Source organism: Eublepharis macularius, chromosome 19 (assembly GCF_028583425.1).
Source record: "Eublepharis macularius isolate TG4126 chromosome 19, MPM_Emac_v1.0, whole genome shotgun sequence".
In the NCBI taxonomy this organism is placed as follows: Eukaryota; Metazoa; Chordata; class Lepidosauria; order Squamata; family Eublepharidae; genus Eublepharis; species Eublepharis macularius.
Window position 1 is genome coordinate 22,107,339 of NC_072808.1, and position 23,756 is coordinate 22,131,094.

General features: G+C 44.1%; 1 protein-coding gene across 1 annotated transcript; it reads left to right on the plus strand.

The window, feature by feature from the left end:
• The first annotated feature begins 4,564 nt into the window (after positions 1 to 4,564).
• CDC37 (cell division cycle 37, HSP90 cochaperone) lies at positions 4,565 to 23,449 on the plus strand. Its single transcript, XM_055003574.1, has 8 exons — positions 4,565 to 4,750; positions 10,331 to 10,612; positions 12,574 to 12,682; positions 14,739 to 14,854; positions 17,198 to 17,320; positions 18,422 to 18,604; positions 19,982 to 20,053; positions 22,911 to 23,449. The coding sequence occupies exons 1-8, from the start codon at positions 4,649 to 4,651 to the stop codon at positions 23,061 to 23,063; spliced, it is 1,140 nt and encodes a 379-aa protein (XP_054859549.1). The 5' UTR covers positions 4,565 to 4,648; the 3' UTR covers positions 23,064 to 23,449.
• Positions 23,450 to 23,756: the final 307 nt, after the last annotated feature.

A 23,756-nucleotide genomic window follows, 5' to 3' on the forward strand; every position in this document is an offset into this window, starting at 1 on the left:
TGGTTCAGCATTCTGGCAGCTGCTTTAACGAGCCAAACTACTAAGTTTTGTGTGTATTTTCGCCTTGTCCCCCCCCCCCCATTATGCACAACCCTACTAACTACTTTGTCTACCTGCTTCCACAGCTTTCTTGAATGTATTTCATAGAATCACAGAATCATAGGGTTGGAAGGAACCTGTAGGGTCATCTAGTCCAACCCCCTGCACAATGCAGGAAATTCACAACTACCTCCCACCCACAACCCCAGTGACCCCTGCCCCATGCCCAGATGGTGGAAAAACACTGTCAGGATCCCTAGCTGAACTGTCTGCACTCAACATCAAGTTGATGTTCATTACCATGGAACTTCTCCCTGCCCCTTCCGTAGCCCTGACTGTATTTAGTCCATATCATCTCTTCTCCAACTACTGGACACAGGGGATCATTTTTGAGTCCAAAACAAGAGTAACAAGTAGGAATCTTTCTTTGCCCAAACTAGTCATTGGCTATCTGATAAACCAGAGGGCATCTTTATAGAGTGGATAAGTTTCTAACTAATGTCTGTGAACATTGTAGCACTCTTCTTTTCTTCTCCTTTTGTTTACAGTATGTATTGCACTTCTGTTTCGTTGTTTTCAAATTCTGCAATCCAGATTTATTGCACTGTTTGTTGTATGTATTATACTGTTTTTATTGCCTTGCCTCCTTATTCTGTAGTCTGCCTCGAGTCTCAGAGAGAGAGAGAGAGAGAGAGAGAGAGAGAACAGGGTCTCCTGCAGGTGCCACCCTGCACTTGGGCGAAATCAACAGCAGCCCATACACGGGGCGTTCTCTGTGGTGGCCCCTGCCCTGTGGAACGGCCTGCCTGAGGAGGTCAGGAGAGCCCCCAGTCTCCTAGCAAACGAACGCTTTCTGCAAATGATGCAAAACTAAATTATTCAAAAAGGCTTTTGTATTGTAGGGAGGGGATCTCAGATGCTTCGCTAATTAGTCGGGGACCATAGACTTCACCACTACATCGCCTTTCATACTATCTGTTGTTTTATATATGTGCTCCTATGCCTCATGTTGTCTAATGTCAGCCCTAGAATTGCCTTATGTTCTGTTTCAGCATTTCTTCAGCTCCATATAGGATTCTTGCTAATGCTCTGTCTTTGCCAACTTGTGTTTATTTACCCTGTGACATTGTTTATGGAATGTCCTTGATATTGACTGTGCTAATCTCACACTGTGTAATCCGCCTTGAGTCTCAGTGAGAAAGGCAGACTATAAATGTGATAAATAAAATCACGCTATTTTACTTTTCAAAGCACTGCAGCTATTCCTGCATTGATTGCCTATCGGCTTCATAGAGCCAAGCTACAGGTGATGAATTACACTTGCCTGGCAAGTGATCCTGACAAGTGTAATTCTTCACTTGTAGCTTGGCTCTGAGTCCAGTTGAGGGGGCTGGAGCTAGTGCCTGTGTTTTAATGAATCTGGGCTCACACACCTGAGTCTTGGAGGGGAGTCACAACCAGTTTGGAACACTTCTGGCCTATTTTCAGAGAGGAGGGGTTGGGGAAGGGTAAGCAAAGAGAGGCAAGGCTTGAAGCAGGTGGGATGGGGCATACAGCAGAGCTGTGGAAGGAGGCTTGCCAACTCCAGGTTGGGAAATTTCTGGAGATTTGAGGGCAATGCTGGTGGAGAGCAGAGTCTGAAGAAGGGAGGGAACTCAATGTGGATATAGGCTTGCCAACCTCCAGGAGTTGCCTGGAGATCTCCTGAAATTACAACTGATATCCAGACTACAGAGATCAATTCCCCTGGAGAAAATGGCAGCTTTGGAGGGCATGGACAGGACAGGGAAGAATTACTGGCTATTACTGGGCATTATTTTGTTTTTTCCCCTTCCTTTGCTAGGAATCAAGGGACAGAAATGTCTGGCCAATTAATGCATGAAGCTGCCTTATTTACTGAGTCAGTCTCTTGGTCCTTCAAGGTCACTCCTGCCCCTCTCACAGTGGGAGGCAGTACACGTCCTTGTCAGCCCCTCCCCAGCCCTCTCGGGATGAAGCATAGAGAGTTGCATAAGCTGTGCTGGAGCTGCCAAGCTCTCATGAGAACTGGAGCTCTTGTTGGAAAATAAATATGGCATCTTATTTTTATATATGACAACGGCAGCAAGGCTTTTATATGTGAAAAAATGGAAAAGTACACTACTGCCTTCAACGGATGACTGGATTGTGAAAATGATGGTGTTAGCTAAGATGGCTAAACTTACAACTTTGATCAGAGATAAAAACATTATTTACATTCATACATTAGAAACCCCTTATTGACTGTCTGCGTGAAACAGGAAAAAATGAACTGATGATTTGTGGATTTGATTTCTAAGAAGATAAATTTGGAGAAATTAAATAAAGGGGGTAATATAGAAAAGGTACATTTTTTAGAAGACTTCAAGTATAATGTTTGTAAGGATATTACAGGTGTTGTAGAGATGATTTCTTACATATGTATCATTTTTCTCTGTTCTTTTTCTCTAGTTTCTGTTTTCTTCTCTTTCTTTCTCTTTTTCTCTTTCTGTTTTTTCCTTTCTTTTCTTTTCTTCTCCCCTTTTTACAGGGATTTAAATTTATCAATAAAAGATTTTTTTTAAAAGAACTGGAGCTGTTGTGAGATGCATGGGAACTAAAGAGATTGTCTTGGGAACCGTTTCAGGTGTTTGCACCTCTCAGCAGCTTGCTTAAGAGTTGCCACCCATCTCTTTTGACACATCACTGCCCGGACACTACCAAACTGGACCCTGCTCAGAGCTAGAGCCAATCGGGGCCATGGAGTCCAACAATGTCTGCTGAGCTGTCAATCATCTGGGGATGGGCATGCACCCTCAGTCCAGCTCTGGCCATCTGACAAGTGGACCAACTGCAGGTGATGCTAGGGAGACAATGTTAGCAGCTGTTTTAGGAACCTGGCTCAGCAATAGGTATCGTTCTTCTTGGAACTCAGTATCAGTTCTGTTTTTAATGGCTTTTAATCACGTTCAGTTTTTTATAGGTCACAGAGGCGTTTGCTTCTTTTGTTATTAAGATGCCCTCCAACTGCTGCTGCCCAAAGCTTCCTATCTGTACAGTGAGTGAGCTGTAATCGAAGATGCCCCAGGCTAGCCCTTAGAAATATGGAAGTTATTCCAGATTTGCAGTCTGGAATAAACTAACTGAAGTCATGCATTCAATACTGGTCTTTTATTTTTCTGCATCCTTCCTTCCCATAGTCACCAGCCATCTTTAAAAATATGCCCCAAAGGATTCCCCCCTCATCCCAGAAACCCAGGCTAGTTTAGTGCAGAAAAGAAGCTTTCTTGGGGATGGGGGGGCGTGGGGTGCTAGAAAATGTGCTTATTCCAGAGTACTTCGGCAAAAGTGAACCTCTCTGGTCCCTGTGCTTTTAAAAGCGACATGTAGCAATCCAAACAAGGGAGCCTCCCATCCCTGCCTCTCTACCTGTTGAATTTCTACTGGTTACGATCCTTTTAAAAGCTCAGGATGAAAAAGAAATAGCGACCTCCTGGCCTTCTCTTGCTTTCCCCCTTTTGGTAGGGAACAGGAGGCAGCAGAAGCCTTTCAAAGCACTGCAGCTATCTGCCCTCCATTCCCTCTCCGGGATCCACCCTTAAAAGTCTCCAGGCATTTCCCAGCATGTCGCTGGCAGACCTATCAGGGTGGCCAAGCTCCAGGTGGTGGCTGGAGATCTCCCAGAATTACTGCTAATCTCCATCCAACAGACATCAGTTCCCCTGGAGGAAATGGCTGCTTTGGAGAGGGAGACTCCAAGGCATTATACCCCACTGATAGGGTTGCCAGCCTCCAGGTGGTAGATGGAGATCTCCCGGAATTACAACTGATCTCCAGGCAACAGAGAACAGTTCCCCTGGAGAAAATGGCTGCTCTAATGGGTGAACTCTACTACATTGTACCACACCGAGGCCCCTCCCCTCCTCAAACCCCACCCTCTCCAGGCTCCACCCCCAAAATCTCCAGGAATTTCCCAACTTGGAGCTGGCAACCCTGCCCACTCAGGTCCCTTCCTCCCTGGACTCTGTCCCCTGGGGTTACCAGCTTTGAGCTGGGGAATTCCTTAAGACTTGGGGGTACTAGCGTTGCCACCTTCCAGGTGGTGACTGGAGATCTCCCGTAATCACAGTTAATCTTCAGCCAACAGAGATCAGTTCCCTTGTAGGAAATGGCCGCTTTGGAGGGTGAACGCTATGGCATTATAATTTGCTGAGGCCCCTCCCCAAACCCCTCTCTCCAGGCTCTACCCCAAATCTCCAGGAATTTCCCAACCCAGAGCTGGCAACCCATTGCCTGGAGATTTGAGGTGAAGCTTGGGGAGGGCAGGGACCTCAGCGGGAAATAATGCCACACAGTCCCCCCTCCACTGAAGCCCTTTTCTCCAAGGGAACTGATAGTTTGTGGCCGGGAGAGGAGCTTAATCCCAGGAGATCTCCAGCTCCCCCCTGGGGGTTGGCAGCCGAAGCCCGGCGGCTTGAGGCGCGGCCGGAAGTGACGTCAAGCGCGGCGCCCCAGCAGCCTGCCGGAAGTGGGGCGGAGCGGAAGCGGAAGCGCGCGCGGAGGCCCGGCAAGGCCGCGAGGCGGTGGCGGCGTCTGAGGCGGCGGCTGCGCCATGGTGGATTACAGCATCTGGGACCACATCGAGGTGTCCGACGATGAGGACGAGACTCACCCCAACATCGACACGCCCAGCCTCTTCCGATGGCGCCACCAGGTGAGCGGAGCCCGGCAGGCAGAAGTTCCCTCGGGGCAGCTTCCCTCTCCCCGCCCCTGGACCGTTTCTTGTCTGCTGCCTCGCCTGCTGCACTCCTCCAGCCTGCTGGCAAGGGAAGCCCCGTTTATTTATAAACTCACGAATTAATCTTGTTTATAGCCCTCTTTTCTCACTGAGCCTCAATTTGTAGGGTTGCCAGCTCCAGGTTGGGAAATTCCTGGAGATTTGGGGGGTGCAGCCTGGAGAGGGTGGGCTTTGAGGAGGGGAGGGGCCTCAGCAGGGTGGATTGCCAGAGCGTCTACTCTCCAAAGTGTACAAGAAAGGGTGGCAACTGGAAAGTGGCTATGTGGGATTGATGCTTGACCTATAAGTGTCATACAACCGATTTTCTATCCCTCATGCGTGACAGTTATGCTCTCTTCTCTGTATACGTCTGCTTTTCTCCCCTTAGTTCTCCTGCCACTACTTGCTCGCTTGCAAAAAAATAAATAAATTCAAATTTAAAAGAGAAGATCCCAAGTAGTTCAGGATGCTCATGTGAAATGAGTGTATTTATTTAAGCTGCAATTTTAAAATGATAGATTAATGTTATGACATTAGAAAAAGATTGAACAGTAAAGGGGCCAGAGTACAGCCTTGTTTGACACCCAATGTAATTGCAATCCTGGAAGTTCGATCTCCTTCTTTCGAACATCTGATCTGACAGGTGGTTTCAGAGTAAAGTTTTTGTATCAAGTAAAGCAAACGCCTATCGATCCCCATCAGGCTCAGTTTCTTCCACATAATATCCCCAGGCACTGAGTCAAACGCTCCCTTGAGATCTAAAAAGGGCGTGTATAGTTTAGGGCCTTTCCCTTTTCTATATTTATTTATTAGGTGACTAAGAACAACACAGTGGTCCAGGGTTGACTTACCTTGGCAAAAGCCCATTTGCTCAGGCCCCGGGATTTGCTGGTCTAAAATCCAAGCTTTGAGCTTGTTGGCCAGGTGGTTTGCATATAGCTTCCCTATGATGGATAAGAGACTAATTGGTCTATAATTATTAGGAAGCTGTGGATCACCTTTTTTAAAAATGGGTACTACAACAGCGTTCTTCCATTCTTTAGGCATTACTCCTGACCTATCTATAGCTGGAAACAAGGCGGCCAGGAAGGGGGCCCACCACTAAGGGAAAGCCTTAATAGCCTCAGGGGGGGATAGCATGTTAAGACACTAGTCGGTTGAGTGGTAGGGGCCAATATGAATTGTTGGGGGTGCTTTCTTGTTGATGGTGTCAGCGCAGATTACTGGCACTCCTTGGCTTGTGCTATGTAACTGCCATCAAGAATGAAAAATTAAGCATGGCTTTTCCTAAGTGGTAGCTTTTGTTTGTTTTATTGTGTCATGTATTTCAGGGAGGAGTTTTGGAATATGTATATTACAACAGGCCCTGACTTGGATGGCCCATCCCGGCCTGATCTCATCCGATCTTGGAAGCGGAGCAGGGTGGGTCATGGCTAGTACTTGGATGGGAGGCCAGGCCTTCTATTCAGAGGCAGGCAAGGGCAAACCACCTCTGTTAATCTCTTGCCTTGAAAACCCCAGCAGGAGTTGCCATGGAGTTTGCGTTGCAGTTATAGGCGTCTCAGGTTGGGGGGATATTTTACCCACAAATAACATTTCCCCCCAGAAATTGCCCCCCCCCCCCCGCAAATCTGGGAATTCCCCTGTATTTGCATAATCAGATAAAAGAGCTGTGGATTGCATGGATTTCATGCATGGATTTCATAACAGGATACGGTTATTTGAATGTAATAAGTTAAAAAGCTGATTGTTACCTTAGTAAAATTCTTCAGTTGACTGAAAGGCCTAATATTGATGCCAAATATATCAATATGCTAATGAAGCATACTACAAAAATGGTGTTACGGATAGGATTACTTACAAAAGTGTTTGCATGACCCTGATCTTAATAGGTTGTTCAATGCATACTCTAAATACATGCAGAAAAAACCCCAAATTAATATAGTGTGTTGATCTTTTCTTGAATGGACTTTTCCCCATACTATCAACAGATGAAGACAACCAAGAATTTGGGGACCTTTTGAAAACAATATATTTTAGTATGAGAGTTTGCCAAATCTAATCAAATGTCTTGCGAGTAACCACCTACTTAGAAGAAGCTTCTCTTGAAATCTTTGGCTCTTTCCCCCTTAAGAACATATCTAGTGTTCAGCCAAATAAGAAACCAGAACCCACCTCTTAGTACAGTAGATGGCATCTTTCCAGAAACTGTTTGGTTTCTTCATTTATTTGTTTAAAAATGCTGAATGAGGCCATTATGTTTTCTTAGGCAAGGGATGAGCTACAGATGTCAGTTCAGAAGACTAGCAGTCCTAGCTTTACCAAGATCAATATGTTGCTTGCCAGTTTCTGAGAAGCAGCGCAAGCGAAAAGAACATGGACGACGATGCTCAGGTTCAAAGGCAACATGATGCTAAATGTGCTTAAACCTCAGCTTAAACTATTCATAGCTCAGGAGGTTAGAAGAAAGAATCATCTGTTCTGACCTCCTTTATGTATGTAGGCTGGAGAATTTAACCTGGTGGGATTACTGGATGCAAACCTGTCTGCTTCTCTCAGACTTGCAAACCTGGACTCAGGGTTAACGGTACAGATTTTAGAAGATGGCTGTTGCAGAGAGAAGCTGTGGTTTGCTTTGGTATATACTTAATGGTGTGTCTTTGCCAGGAATTATTACTTAATTTTATTCCTGTGCTTTTGGGGGGGCCTGTTTCCACTGTGACTGTCTTACATTTGTACAGACTGCTTTCCTTCCTGTACTCCTTTTCAAAGAGTAGGCAAACTTGTCAAGTAGCAGTAACTTCCCAGGACGTTCCAGTCCTTTTTTTCTGACCAGGAGGCCATTTGTGAAATGGTGTCTGAAATGTGACTGAGAAATCAGACACAGATGTGGCTCATTTGATTGATGACGCTTGTCTTTGGTAATCTCTTATGCGCTCTACAGTAGTCTAACAAACTCTCATCTGGGAAGACTTGACATACTTTTAATAATAAGTCAATGACATCGTGCAGCCATGATTTATTTCCATTGAGTGTGTAGCCCTGTAGGTAAATTTTGCAGCCAGACCATATTACTCAGAAGAACATACAATAAAAAAAAATTCTGTGACATTTTAAAGACTTTTTAATAGCTGTATTATGGCATGAGTTGATGTGAAGCTTGCCGTTACATCAGTGAAGCATTGGTTCTCGTTTGGTAGAGATTAATGGAACAGAGATGGAAAAATAGAGGAAAAGATGACATACTCAGGGCAACATGAAGTCTGACAAGTTTCTATGCATAATTCAAGTGTGTATGTGATATAAGAATGGAGAGGCCCAGTCACAACAGACGTTGTTTGTGATACTGCTGTGTATCTTCTTGTGGTGACTTAACTCCTGAAGCGAAACTGGATTTCCCTGTGAAAAAATACCTAAAATCATGATTATATCCACACTGAATATAATCAGATTTGTTAAGTTCTTGTTCAACAATTTCATGGTGGTGTCTTCCTTTGAAGTCTTTTTGTTAAAGTATAGTGACTTGCAGCCAAGTACTCTGAGAGATCAAATTGTTCTTTCTTGCACAGATTTCTGAATGTTGCATTTGTGCGGGTAACGCTTAAAAACCACCACCAGTCTCTCAAGCTGTACTACACCTTTCCTAATGACTACCTTCACAGCTGGGCACAGTGATGATGCTGGAAAAATGCATCTTTTGAACTACTTGAGCATCAGGCTGTCCAAATTTGATGTTGTACTGTAAGGGGGGAAATTTAAGACTTGGGAAAGAGATGGCTGCAATCTCCTTGTGGGGAGAACCACAAAGCACTCCGGGAAGCAGATGGCTGGAGCAGTAGGGGATTAAGCTAGGTCGCTAGGTGCTGCTGCTGCCACTCCAGAGTGCCTTTCCGGCTTCCTTTGCTCGGCATGGTTTGAGTTGTAGAGTAGGAGGTTGTGTTTGCGGTGGGCAATGGGCATAGTCATTTAAAATTTTACAGGCAGCTATTCCTTTTTGCTGGCTTTCATCTCTGCCCAGTACACATGTTCCTTCTTACATAGGTGAGCACGTGCTAAACATTCGGGAGGGGGTGGGGCTTAAAAATATTCAGCTGCAAGGAAACAATGCCAGCATTGCATCTTTCCTTTCTGGCAACTATCCTAGAAGAGCAGCTGAATAGCCATGCCAGATTGTTTTCTGATTTGCTTCAGGGTGGATTTGATTTCAATCGAATCGATTTAAATCATGATTTAAGTCACTAGTCAGTAAGACTAGATTTAAATCATGGTTGTCTACATAAAGACTCCTCACGCTTAGCCTCTTGTGCAGATCTAACAATCTTCTATTCATTGAATTTTTTGAGACTTAGCACTTAAGAGGTAAGGAGTTGGTTCTGTGTACAAAGATTTGCAAAGGAACAAGGGGATTAAGGTCTTTTTCTCAACCGTGTATGTTTATTTTATAACCTTTTCACTGTGAAGAAGGGACATGTGATCTCTGCAGACACAAATTCAGTTTTGAGAACTGATAATATCTTCTAGATAGAAAAATTGCCCAATAATCTTACAGAAAACTCTGGTAGAACATAGCATTGTGAATGGATTAATGGAATTTGTTTACTAAAAAATTTAAACATTGCATGAATACATAATTGCATGCTACATAATTAAAAACCAATCCTTATTTCATGATGATGACCTTTGGACTATAATGTATCTTAAATAGAAAACTATCTTTAGATAGATTTTTTTCTCAAAAAACATTTTATTAAAATTTTTTTTAATAAATTAAAAAATCATTATTTATATCCACCCTGATTTGCTTGCAACTGTCAGTCTGTAGAAGACAGGATATGTAGAGGCTGACTCTAACCCCTTGCAGCAAGAAATCCAGGCTCTCGAGTAAACGGGTTTTATTTAGAGAATCAGGCTTCGCCATACCTATGTCCATAGTATACACAGAAGCAAAATAAAGGCGTCTGGCTATACACAGCTCCTTGTTAGGATGACGCATTGAGTACATGATACATGTTCCCCCCACCCTCATAGTCCAGCAGAGCCTAATCGGTAGTGGGACGGAAGGAGCTGTCCCAAGGCCGCTGCGGCGAGCCATCCGAGATAAGGACTCCTCCATCCTGGAATCTGGAAAGCACCAAGGGAACAGGTGCACGAGGCTATTGCAACATATATCTAAGCTGGGTAACAATATGGAGGGACTGTGGGCAACGGACCTGACAGCAACCCTACCCCCATCTTTGCCATTCATTAAGGACTTGAAAGAGGGCTGGCTCATATTATTGGAGAGGGTTTTGGCGAGGGATCTCTATTAAGAGGCTAGGAAGCAACGCCATTGATCCCGCACTAGAAGTAAGCTTGCTGCCCTCTGCTGATAAAAGATGTCATGTGGACTGTGTCTTAATACAGGTAGTTTAACACTTTCCAAGTTGAGGGCCTCCAAACAAGAACGTGGATGTTCTTTTTGCTAAGGAGTTTTAGGTAGACTTTATGAACATCAGTGTCTAAATGGGTGTTTTCCAGGCCCGAGTTGAGAGGATGGAACAGTTCCAGAAGGAGAAAGAGGAAGTGGACAAGGGATGCCGGGACTGCAAGCGGAAACTAGCCGAGTGCCAGAAGAAGGTGAAAGAACTTGAATTGTCCGGCTTGGAAAACTCCAAAAGTGAGCTGCAGCGGTTACAGGCTGAAGCACAGCAACTGAAAAAAGAAGAAAGGAGCTGGGAGGAGAAAGCAGAGTCGCTCAGGAAGAAGGAGAAGAACATGCCCTGGAATGTGGACACGCTAAGCAAAGACGGCTTCAGTAAGGTGAACCAAGCTCCTCGCATTGGGCTGGGCCCAGTTTTCTGCTTGGGGTTCTTATAACACACTCGTTGTTTTTTTAAACACACTTGTGGACTTTGGATTGAGACCTTAGTAGCATTTGCATGATTTTCTTTGTAATTTGGTTGGGACAGAGAAGTGGGATATAAGTAGTTTAAATGAAAATAATTTTAATTTTCAGTTTGCCACATCATCCAGGTTCAAGAGGTCTGGCGATGAAAAAGCAAATGCAGCCGTTGGCATAACGAAAGGGTCTTACAGACATGGCAGTTTATAGGCAGTCTTTCATGAATTAAGTAATACAAAGGCTTACAAATAAAAGGAGGTAAAATCTAAAGAACCAAAACATCAGGCGAGCCCTGCTGGATCAGACTTGTGGTCCAGTGTAGTTCAGCATCTTGTCTCACTGGAGGGCCAACAAACTGAACATCGAGGCCCAGGGATCTCCCTCCTGTCGCGGTTATTCAGAGGTTGACTACCTTTGAATGTGGAGGCTTCCTTTAGTCACCGTGGTGGGTGGCCACTCAGACGCCTCTCCTCCATGAATCTGTCTCATCTCGGTTGAAAGCTGCCTGTGCCTGTGGTCATCACTGCATCCTCTGGCTGCAAGTTCCACATTTGAATCGCTCATTGTGTCCACAAGTATTTCCTTTTGTCCATACTGAATGTGCTGCCCGTCAACTTCATTGGCTGCCCTCCAGTGTTAGTATTTGGGGAGAGGGAGGAAAAGTTCTCTCTGCTCTCTCTACCCAGTGCATAATGTTATAAACGTCTACCGTGTCACCCCTTTGGGTGTAGTTTGGTGTAGTGGTTAAGAGCGGGGGACTCTAATCCAGAGAGCCGGGTTTGATTCCCCACTCCTCCTCTTGAAGCCAGCTGGGTGACCTTGGGCTAGTCACGGGTCTCTGGAGCTCTCTCAGCCTCACCCACCTCACAGGGTGTTTTGTTGTGGGGATAATAATGACATACTTTGTAAATGGCTCTGAGTGGGCATGAAGTTGTCCTGAAGGGCTGTATATACATCAATTATTATTATTATTATATTGTTATTTGTCTCTTTTTCTAAACTGCAAAGTTCCAGTCTTTTCTGACTTTTCTCATAGCAAAGGTGCCACAGCCCTCTAATCATGAAACTAGTTGTGTGAGTCCTGGAGGGTCTTTGATTTTCTTGTTACTTGTCTCCCCTGCAGTGCCCCATGGCAAACTGTTTATGAAACCGAGTTGTTTCAAATGCAGTTCATGATATGATTTACGATGATAAAAAATGTCAAAGAAAAATGGCCAGTCTGTGCTGACCTCCTGCCTAAGCCGAACAGCTTTTGAATCCTGGCCAAGATGTTTGACTGGCTTAACTGCATCCCCCAAGAATTGGTACAGGTAGAAAGATCTGACTGGACTTCTGGAAGATACTCTGGTGCTAGAGAAAAGGAGGGTTTTATGTGCCCTTGATGCTGTACTTTCATGCACGGATAACCTCAAGTGGATATGCTTAGTCTTGGAGAACACCATGGGGCATAAGGGAGGGTTTTTTTGCAAAGGGTTGTAAAGTGGCAAGAAAAAGGGGAGCAGAGGAAGCAGTAAGAGAAAGGAACTTTTTCCATGTAGCCTTTTCTTCCAAAGCTGCTTTGAGGTCACACCCTTCAGCAGATGATGCCTGCATTTCTAGACTCCCCTTATCTTAAGTGTGAAAATTGAAATCTATGAATGATCAGCTGGTGATTTTTCATCTTCTCTGTGCTGTCAGTGTCATCCCAAGTATTAGAGCCCGCACACAGGGAGAGTGGAATATAAATGGAATAAAATAAAATAATAATAATAGATCATTCGAGCTCAGTGGAAGCCAGGGTGGGATTCTGGCCTGAGCAGCATTCGGCCTGCCAGCCCTGCAGGGGTCTAGCCAAGGAATCCCAGCTGTCAGCTGATCTGGCTTCTCCCTGTCATTCCAGAGTGTCTTCAATGTCAAGCCTGAGAAGCCGGGTGAAGAGACTGAAGAGCAGAAAGAGAAGAAACACAAAACCTTTGTGGAGAAGTATGAAAAGCAAATCAAACACTTTGGTAAGCTGGAGGCAGAATCCCCCCGTCTCGTCTCTGGTGCTCAGCTCTCTCGTTTCGGTTTAGGATGGCAGAACCCAAACGATTGTCACTTTCAGCTCCTGTGAGAGAACTTATCAGGCTTTCCGGACTTTCTGTTGTTGTTCTGAAACTCACGATTATCCTGCAAAGTAACTTCAGAGAGAAACCAGTGTGAATGTGATTAATTAAGATTTGGTTAACCCATCTCCCCCCCTCCCCCATCCAAGGCTTGAACTAAAGCTTGGGATTTTTCTTAATATTGGTGGTAAATATTTTAGCAAAATCTAGAACTCCTCAGTCATTACAGGGTAGATGAATTTAGCAGAACTGGTGAATGGTGTTTGTAGTTTTCTAGGATGAAATAAAATGAAAGATTTCTTGCCCCGATATGGAACATTGCTCACTTTCATTCAGGGCTTTTTTTCAGGAGGTTCCTCTTTATGGCATACTGGCATCTCTTGGATATTTGGGAGTTACGCTGAGAAGGAAGAACGTCATGAGTGCTACCTCTTATTTTAAAAAGAAAAAAGCACTGCTTACATGGATCTTAATTTGACGAATGCTTGCTAAATTGACTAGATTGTTTCATTACCTCAACTTTGGAACTCTTCACAATCCTGGCCACCTGCTGCCTGGCCACCAGGACTTGGTGATTTCAACGGTAATGGCAGTGGCCAACAAGAAATTGCCACCTTTCAGCATGGTGGTGGGGCTGGTTAGGGGTACTGGAAGGGAAGCCAAGAACATGGGCGCAGCCTGGGGCTGTGGGCTCCAGGGTGTGGTATGCCCTCCCCCACCAGGCTGCATGGAACCCACAGGCTATATTCTACTCCTGCCCAGCCTACAAGAAATCTGTCAGGGCTAGAATCCAATTTTTAAAACTTCATTCTAGAAATACACGAATACATGAGGAAAATTGGGAAAGGGAAGTACAGGACTTAGAAAAGTAGTTTCTAGCTAACACAAAAGGTTGTTGAAAGCTCACGGAAGACCCTTTCTTGCTAATTCTCTTTGGTAGGGTGGTGGTAATGCTGACGACCATTCAGAAAGTAGAGAGAGGTAGGCATGTGTTCCCTCCAGAACTATCAAGACCATGGGACTAGTCCCCCAGGATTCGATCCTGGCCTTGAGGGATTGTGTTTAGGAGTGGGGTGGGCTGCAGATGCTGGTTTCCTCCTAATATATTTTAAAAACCTTTATTGCTGACTTCCTTTAGTTAGTAATATACTTCTCAAATTCCTTTGTGGTTTTTTTGGGGTGCGTGTGTGTATTTCTTATATTTGCTTTATTCTTACATTAACTTGGAGCCCCGTGGCACAGAGTGGTAAGCTGCAGTACTGCAGCCCAAGCTCTGCTCACGACCCAAGCTCGATCCTGGAGAAAGCTGGGTTCAGGTAGCCAGCTCAAGGTTGACTCAGCCTTCCATCCTTCTGAGTTCGGAAAAATGAGTACCCAGTTTCCTGAGGGTAAAGGGTAGGTGACTGGGGAAGGCAATGGCAAACCACCCTGTAACAAAAAGTCTGCCAAGAAAACATCGTGATGTGTCGTCCCCCTATAAGTCAGTAATGACTCAGTGCTTGCGCAAGGGATTACCTTTACCTGCCTTCCATTAACAGATGTGAACACGGCCGTCTTGCAAATCTTGAACCTCATCAACTTTGTGTTCGGGTTATATCAAGCCCACTTTCTAAACTGGGAGCCATTTTCACTGGTTCTTTACTGAGCAGGCTAGTCTGCAGACCAAGTCTGCACAGTCTTCTGTCTTAATACTTGAGTTCTCTGAAGGATCAGTTTTTTTATCTGTCTGCGTATTCCCAAGAGAAAGTGCTATCAGCCTTTCCCCACCCCACCCTTGATACGTCACAGTTACTTCTCCTGATGAATGCAAATCACTATTTTGCCTGTTGTCTAGCCACAACCCATCTGGGTTTTTTTTCGAGTGCTGTCCGTACTGTGTCAGATGCCCAGTGCAAAGGTCTGGTGCCTGTGAGAGCAAACTAGCGAGCCGATTTGATGCTGAGACCTTCCTCTTTCACAGGCATGTTGCGGCGCTGGGATGACAGCCAGAAGTATTTGTCTGATAACCCGCATCTTGTGTGTGAAGAGACAGCTAATTATTTAGTCATCTGGTGTATTGATCTGGAAGTGGAAGAGGTGAGCAAGAAGCAGGGTAGAGCAGAGATCTGGCTCACTGAAGGGTGTCGAAGAGGACAGTGAGCCCTCAGGCTCTGGGAAGTTATATCTGAACCTGCTCGGCTTTTGTGTAATCACTGGGCCGTTCTTGAAACTAATTCATTTCTAGGTTTTGCTAACTACAGGGCAAACATTGGTGTCTAAGAAATGTTGCTTGCTGCAATTCTTACGGGTGTCTCTCCCCATATTTATTTTAGTTCCTGGGTTTAGAGACCCATCTCACGACAGAGATACAGATAACAGAGTACAGATAACAAGTTTGAACACTAGCTAATAGCAATTACGAGCAGCTGCATGCCTTCAGTGCATACAACAACAAAGTTTATTAGCCAGAGGCCATCACATTCTTGAAATTAATTCAAAATTACATGATTGCACATCAGCGAGACACATGCCATTTTAAAATAAATATTTAAAAGGTACATATTTCAACAAATTACCACCTTTAAAAATTTACTTATAAAATTGATCAGTCCTAAAAGCATAATTATTTGGCAACAATATAAACTTAAAATATCCAGGCAATCATTAAAATTGTAGCTTACTATAACTTACATAATATAAATATCTAAAATTCAAATTACCTTTTATTACCAAATTATAACACTACTTATCTAGGATTCTGCACACTAAGCCAGGATTTCCTCCTATTAATGACCATCCAGCCATATTTTGCCACTTGGAGCATCATTTCCCTATTCCTGTCTGCTAACATGATTGTAATATAATTATGATGAAACCAAAATAATGGCCTTTGCAGAGAGACCTAGGAGATATTCATGGTGTCTGAATGAGACCTGCATAGAACAGGTGTACTGTTATAAACATTTAGGTATGATTATACAGGAGAATGGGAGGAAAAATACACATATAAAATACGTTTCCTCTAATGCACAAAAGAGTGCTGGGGCGATACAAAAATTTTATTGGTCCAGAGGGGGTCGCAGTGTGGAAGCGGCCATTAGATTATTTTCGTGCAAGTCTCTCACGCAGATCTTATGTGGAGCTCCGCTAAGTATTACAGTGAAGAGGACATTGATGGAAATAACACAGTCCAAATTCCTAAGCGCAGTACTTCAAACACCTAAGAATGTGTCAAATGCAGCTGTAAGACTGGAAGCTGGCATGGTAACGGTGGAAGCTCGATTATGGATAGCAGTCACGTTATACTGGCTAAAATTGGCTTCTACCATAAATGGCCTGGCACATTGAGTTTTGAGGGACAACTTGGTTCCTCCCTGGTTGAGATTGCTGAGGAGCAAATTAGGTCATTATGGTTTCTCCCAACAATATCTATTGTCTATGAATATGGCACAGGCGAGGGTCCTGATTAAACAAGAGAATCCTAGATGTGGAAAGGCAGCATGCCGTCAGTGGTCGCTGTGCGTTCTGATAGTCCTTGTAAATTCTGTACAGAAGTTGCCAGCCCCTGCTTCAGAGCCTTCGTTTTCCCTTCAGCTGTCATCTTGCATCTGGTACTGTAGCCGTTGGGTCTTGCTGAGTCAGTCCATGCTGTCTTGCAGCCAGCTGCATGCCCTGAGGGAAATCCTGACTTCAGAAATGGCCTCTGGAATGTGTTGATAGGCAGGGCTGATGCTTGGCTTGGTTTTGGCAGCTGGAGCTGGAAGGGGGGAGGAGGGTGGTCAAGAAGGCTGACTGCGATGGGATTGCTGTCACAGCTCTGGGCCGGCTGGTCTCCTGTGCCTGTAGTTTCAGGAGCCCGAAACTGAGAAGAAAGAAACAGAATTTGGGGGGAAAGCTGAAATTCAAGCAATGCTGTCAACACTGAATTTAGTTTGTTGCTTTACCAATGTAAAAGTAATCATTTATAACTTAGCCCTATAAAGCTGGCATATTTTGGCATAATTTTGGAATTTGAAAGAATAAATGCCACAGCTTCTGCAGGCAAGATTGCAGGTGTACTCGATACATGAGAAAGCTACAAACTGCCTCATCCTAATGATACCTTAGCGCACACATCTTCGTTTTTCCATATGAGTAGTAGGAAAAAATAAAAGTTTGAACTGGAAAACAAAATTCTAATAAGGCCTTATTCAGTGCTCCCCTAAATTGCCCATTTTTTTAATCAGAAAAACTGGAAAAGAGCGGAGGAGAAACACACACACCAAGACCATGTTTTTCCACACACACACCCTCCAACAGCTTCACATCTCTAGGGTTATATTCACTTGTAAACTGTACCTGCTTCTAGCCCAAGCACAACCAAATATGCTGTTGAGGAGCTGTGGGGTGTCTGCCTGTGTGACTTTAGCTGTTCACCTGCTTTTCCATCTCCTTTCTCAGAAACATGCGCTGATGGAGCAGGTGGCCCATCAGACCATTGTTATGCAGTTCATCCTGGAGTTGGCCAAGAGCCTCAAAGTTGACCCCAGAGCTTGCTTCAGGCAGTTCTTCACTAAAATCAAGGTGAGCCTACAGTCCGGGTTAAAGAAAACGTTCTTTCCTTGAATGCCACCCACCTTATCAGCTGATTCTCACTATAAAACCTGTGGGTAACATTGAGTGTCTCTTTTTCACATCACAAGCTCTCTTGTGGCTGGGTGACTTCTGCTAAACGGGGTCTGTGGTACTTGGTCCTGGGTAGTTAGAGTGATTAAGTAACAGCAACAGCCTGTAACACTGATCTCCAGGGGTTGGTTGCAATGCTTGTCCCTGCAGGTTTTCTTTCTGTGTCCCCTGATGGATAGAGACTGTCCCTTAACAATTTGAAATGGGTAGCCATGTTGGTGTGTTGTAGAAGAGCAAGATTAGGGTCCAGTAGCACCTTAAAAATCAACTAGATTTCCAGAGTATGAGCTTTCGAGAGACCAACTAGATTTCCAGAGTATGAGCTTTCGAGAGACCAACTAGATTTCCAGTCAGATCTGACAAAGAGAGCTCCCCATCTGTAAGGTGCTACTGGACCCAAATCTTGCTCCTTAACAATGCTACCCATGCATTTAAATTTACTCCAGAATTAAATCTAGAGTCATTTGTAGTTTTAGCAGAAAAGAGCAAGAGTCCAGTAGCACCTATAAGATTAACAAAATTTGTGCTACAGTATGAGTTTTCGTGAGTCACAGCTCACTCCACCTCTGAAGAAGTGAGCTGTGACTCACAAAAGGTCATACTCTATCACAGAGCTGAAGAAGTGAGCTGCGACTTAAAAAAGGTCATACTCTATCACAAATTTTGTTAGTCTTATAGGGGCTACTGAACTCTTGCTCTTTTTTTTTTACTGCTTGCTGTTTTTTACTGCTTTTTTACAGACTAACATGGCTACCTATCTTGTAGTTTTAGGTTCATGTTTTGGCCATCCCATGGAGGTTCGCTAGAATGACTCACCAAGCAGTATGAAATATTAAGTACTGGGCAGACATTTTACGGCCATGTTAAGCTGTGCATGTGGAGGAATGAGAGGGGTGGTTTGGGAAGAGCTGTTCCCATTAAACCCTCTGCTCAATGCCTGGTTATTGGCTGGCATCCCGTGTGCTCCTGCCCTCTTTTCTCATCTTAAATCCCATCCAGACCGCTGACCAGCAATATATGGAGGGCTTTAATGAGGAGTTGGAATCCTTCAAAGAGCGGGTGCGAGGCCGAGCCAAGGCACGCATTGAGAGAGCCATAAAAGAATACGAAGAGGAGGAGCAGAAGAAACGGTTGGGGCCTGGTGGCCTGGACCCCGTGGAAGTATATGAATCACTCCCATCTGTGAGTAACTCAGAGTACTGAGCAGCTCAGTGAGCAAACCAACAACAGGAAATTAACTTTATTGTTTCACTAAGAAGACGCGTGTTTCCTTTCTTTACCTGGCAAGCTGCCTTTTTCACTTAGACTCAAAGCAGGCTGTCCTCTGTAAAATAATGCAGTGAAATAGCATGAGACCGCCAACAAACAATGCAATAGGGCAAGGATCACAAAAATTAGAAGCAATGTCAAAAAAAAGAGTCTCAGACAATGTGTGTTGAAAAAAGGCATGACAAAAGTAGAAAATGGTACAGAAAGAGCAAGATAAGACATTAACATTGGAATAGAGGATACTCAATGTTTTGAATTGAACCTGGTAACTGAATGGATTGAGCTCGGTGTGGGTGTAATATGCATGTAACTGAACTGATGCACGCTGCGTCTACTGGAGTCTCCCAGGTTGCCTGCCAGGGCATGCCCATGTAGAGTTCGTTACAGTAGTCTAGCCTTGCTGTTACCGTGAGCATAGATCTCTATGGCAAGATTGGACAAGTAGGGAGCTGTCCTCTGGGCTAAATGAAGGTGGAAGAACGCCTTTTTTTGACAACTGCATTAGCTTGCTTCCCCAGCAATAATGTTGGGTCCAAGTTTTCAGAGATAAGGATTTCATCATAGATCCAGAGGAGTTAGCTGTGTTAAGTTTGTAGTAGCAAAACAGTAAAGAGTCCAGTAGCACCTTTAAGTCTAACCAACTTTACTGTAGCATAAGCTTTTGAGAACCACAGCTCTCTTCGTGAGATGCATGGATTTCATCATTGCATTCAGTTCATGGTGGAACTTGGCTTCCTGCAGGTGGGGACAGTATCGATACCCATTCAGACATACAAATCTACCTTGTATTGGGTCAGACCATGGGTCCATTTGGGCCAGAACAGTCTATTCCAACTGACAGCAGCTTTCCCAAAATCAGGAGAAGAGAGATTTTCCCTTCCTCTGTTATACGGTGATCCTTCAGTGAAAATGCCGAGCAAACCTGGAGCCTTCTCCGGGAAAGCAAGCGTTCCATCTGAGCAATGGCCCCATCTTCATGGAAAGCCTTTTCAGTCTGTGCTATTCAAAGCATCATGATAGAGCAGTACTCTTCCTTCCCCCCACTCCTTACACACACCTATTGTGACTTTTTGAAGGGAGCTTCTCTTAATCCTCTGCTTGGATTCTCCAGTGCCAGACTGGAAATGGAAGAAGCAATGGCCTGATTTGCAGCCTCCTCGTGGTGCTCTCAAATAGCTCTGGAGTGCCAGCTCTTAGTTGTAATTGAGCAAGGCAGTGTGGCGCCGAGGATAGGCTGCTCTTTGAATCAGATGACTTGCTGTGCTAATTGCTGCCATCTCCTCTTCCCAGGAACTCCAGAAGTGCTTTGATGTGAAAGATGTGCAGATGCTACAGGATGCTATAAGCAAAATGGATCCTGCTGTGAGTCTCCTTGGTGTTGGGTTAACTAACTTTGGGAAATTCTGGTATATGTTGAGTGTCTGTAACAGTGCCCGGCATTTCCCTAGCCTGCAGAAGTTTTGGAAACATGTCTGATGCTACTCTGTGGCAGCCTCTTGCCACACCTTGACTGCACTTACGTCTCTGCTACAGAAATGAGCACCTGCAAGATTCTACTGGGTGACCTTGGGCCAGTCAGCCAGCCTCACAGGGATGATGTGAGGATAAAATGGAGGAGAGGAGAATGATGCATGCTGCTTTGGGTCCCCATTGTGGAGATGGATTGGGTATAAAATGAAGTAAATAGATATACATGAAGATGGGGCGGGCAGGTGAAAGGTAAGCTGCATGATGGGTGAGAAGAAGGAAGCATGGAAAGTTGAGGATGGGGGCTAGCAGGAGGAGGAAAAGAGGAAATAGTGGGGAGGGGATACAGGGGAAAGTGAGGTCTCTTTGTGGGTTTCCCTGCATAACGTGGCCTGGCCCAGCCAGAACCACACAACTGGGACTGGCCTGGTGGCAGGCAGCATGCAACTTAACCAGAATTTTCACAGGAAAAGACTGCCAGCGGGAGGGAAGGAGGGAGAATTGAAGACCGGGGGCAGATAAAGGTAGCTTGGCTGGTGAGTTAGGAGGAGAGATGGAAGCAGGAAAAGGGAAGACGCTACAGAGGCCTTCAGGGGTGGGAAATTGTCAGGAGGGGGAAATGAGATGCCCCCTGCAAGTTCTTGCAGAATTTTCATACTCATTTGGAAAGTTCATAGTTTAATCAGTAAGTTGCATTGAAAATCAGAAGATAACAGTAAACTTTTTTTAAAAAAAATCCAAAATGTGTGTGTGTAAAACAGCAGGGGCTATCTGGCCTGGTCTGCTGACCATACATGCCTAGAGTCTCCATGAATGTTCTTGATCCCAGGATGACCAAATTGGGAAGTGGGTGCTTGGTTTATCATATGCTGCACATTACCTGGTAGAGAAATTCGTATTATTTTATTATTTATTTATTGTCCGCCTTTCTCATGGAGATCCAAGGCGGATTATGCAGTTCAAGTGAAATACCATGCAATCAACAGGTAGGACATTCACTGCGCAAGGACAATGATGAGCACCGTTAGACATTCAGTGAAACAGATACAATAGGGTACAGTAGCAGTAAGTTTGAAAACAAGCGTAAAGTTGAGAAGTCGAGATGAAATCTTTCTGAAGCAACTCCTAACTAATTTACATGGCCTGTTAAGTAACGTGGAAATTCCCTAGTGGTGCTTATCTGCATCAGCATACTGTATCCAGTAGCATAGCATACAGTCCCTCAAAGCATCCCTCTGAGCTACTTCTTATAATCTGGGTAGAAAGCCCTCCTGAACAAAGGAATTACAAGTGGGCCTTATTGGCCTGACACCATTCAGTTACATTTTTAAAAATGCCCCAACCGAACCATTGCAGTAATTTTCATTGGCTTGGCTTCCAAGCAAAACATGGAGGTGAATCATTACAAATCATCTGCTTCTTTCTGTCTGTGGAAATTTTTGGGATCCAACCCATTGGTTAAATGACATCATTCCAGGGTGCCTTTGTCTCTGAAGAAGTCAGCGCTTTGTGTCCCATTTTAGGTTGCGTTTTTTTCAACAAAGGGTCTGAGGCTGAACCCATATTTATTTACATAATTTATCTATTACCTTCTATAATAAAGCATCGGTGATGCAGAATTTTTAATTTTTTTAAAAAAATTATTAATTTTAAACAACATAAAAACACCATCTAGGCCATTCAAAGTTAGATAAGGGAATAGGGAACAAAAAACATATGTGATAAAAGGAAAAAAAGCTAAGAATAAAAAATAAGAAAGGAAATGAAAGAAAGAAAAAGAAAACAGGCACTGTTGAATCAACCTTTTAATGGAGGGCTTTTCAACTTTATCTTGTACTATATAGAACTCAGAGAGGAAATTTTTAATGCAATTTTTCCTTTTTTTATAGAGCATTTCCATGTATGCTACAAATATAATCTCTTTCCCCCGGTTTGAGGAAGAGTTCAGATAAATGTTCGTATTGGGAACTTTTCTTGCCACGTTTCATAAAAATCCAACATTCTAGCATTATCTTTGACAACTCTGAGTTGGTATGTCAATTTTCCCGTTACTGCAATTTGCCATCATTCAGAGTACCAAAGATGCACCGATAAAAGATTCTGCCAACTGCCAGCACTTTGCTATAACCTTACATGCTGCCATCAGCAGGAACACTCATCCTCTTTGATGACACTTATCAATTTTGTCGTCCCCCCCCCCCCCCCAGATTATTAATAGGGCCAGTGCTGATGTGGCATAGATATCTTGATGTTTGATATTTTCCATTTCTATGAATATTTTTTCCAGACTCTTGACAGTACTGGCATGACTACCATATATGAATATAGTTGCCTTGTTGACCACAATTTCTCCAACAGTTTACATTATTTGTGTTGTATATACCATCGGTGTTAATAACTTCACAGAATTTTCCCTGAGAGCTATTGATACTGTTTTCATTGTTTGAGTTATCCATAATTCTTCCCATACATTTTGTTCTATTCTTGTCCCTGTAGCATTTTTCCGGATTGTTTTCAATCCATTTAAAGTACTTGTATCTATTTCAATTAAATATGAATATATTTTAGAAGTTATTCCTTTTGTGCTGTACATGTGTTGCATTAAGATCTGTTCAAATTTCGTCATCTCTTTGGTCGTAGTTTGCCTTAGTGTAGAATTCACAACTGGATAATATAACTGTATAATATAACTGTTCCAGACTGCAGGATGCCTCTGTCTCTGAAGAAGCCTGTGCTTTGTGTCCCGTTTTAGGAAGCAAAACATCACATGCAACGCTGCATTGACTCTGGCCTCTGGGTGCCAAATGCCCGAGTGGCAGAAGGTGCCGAGAAAGGTGAGAAGACAGAGGGTGTCTATGAAGAGCTGAAGAAGGAGAGCTGTGAGGAAGGCCAAGGAAGGCCGTGAACTGCTGGCCGGATGTCTGTAAAGGAGATCGCCCCTTCAGCTTCTGTCAACTTTTTTTTCCTTTGCTCCAAACTCTTCAGTGATTATGTGCTTTACCAATGTAGACACTTCATGATTCGTGTGAGCTGCTTCCTGACTGGCTCTCTTGCTCACCACACTGAAACACCCACCTCCCCCCAAAACCCTGCTGTGTTGCCTGGAAACCCTTGGTATTCACTTGAGGGAGGTCATGCAGGCTCACGGGGCCTGGTCACGGCACTTCTGCCTTCTCTGTCTTGCTGTGGAGATGCCAGTCAGTTGTCATAGTTACCAGTGCGCTATTATATCTTTTTGTTTGATAATCAGTTGAAGCTGTTGAGCAAATAAAAAGATTGAATTAGCTGAGAGTGGAATGGGTGCGATCATATTTTCTCTTTTAAAGGACCAAACCGTTAATTTTGCTTTATTCAGGAGTGGCTGCCAGGAATTGGAGTGGGGGGGCTGGGTCTGAGGGTCTCTGATGGAGCACACACTTTGCAAGATTCCATATTCAGTCCTGGAAAGCGCAGAACCAAAAGTCTGAATTGGTATCTCTGGAGTTCCCATTTGGATCAGTACTGGTTTGGTCACCCCAGTTGAGACCTGCTTCGTTTACCCTTCGCCTCTGATGTGCAAAGTGAGGTGGGAGAATCTTGGTGTATGTGGGGGGCGGGA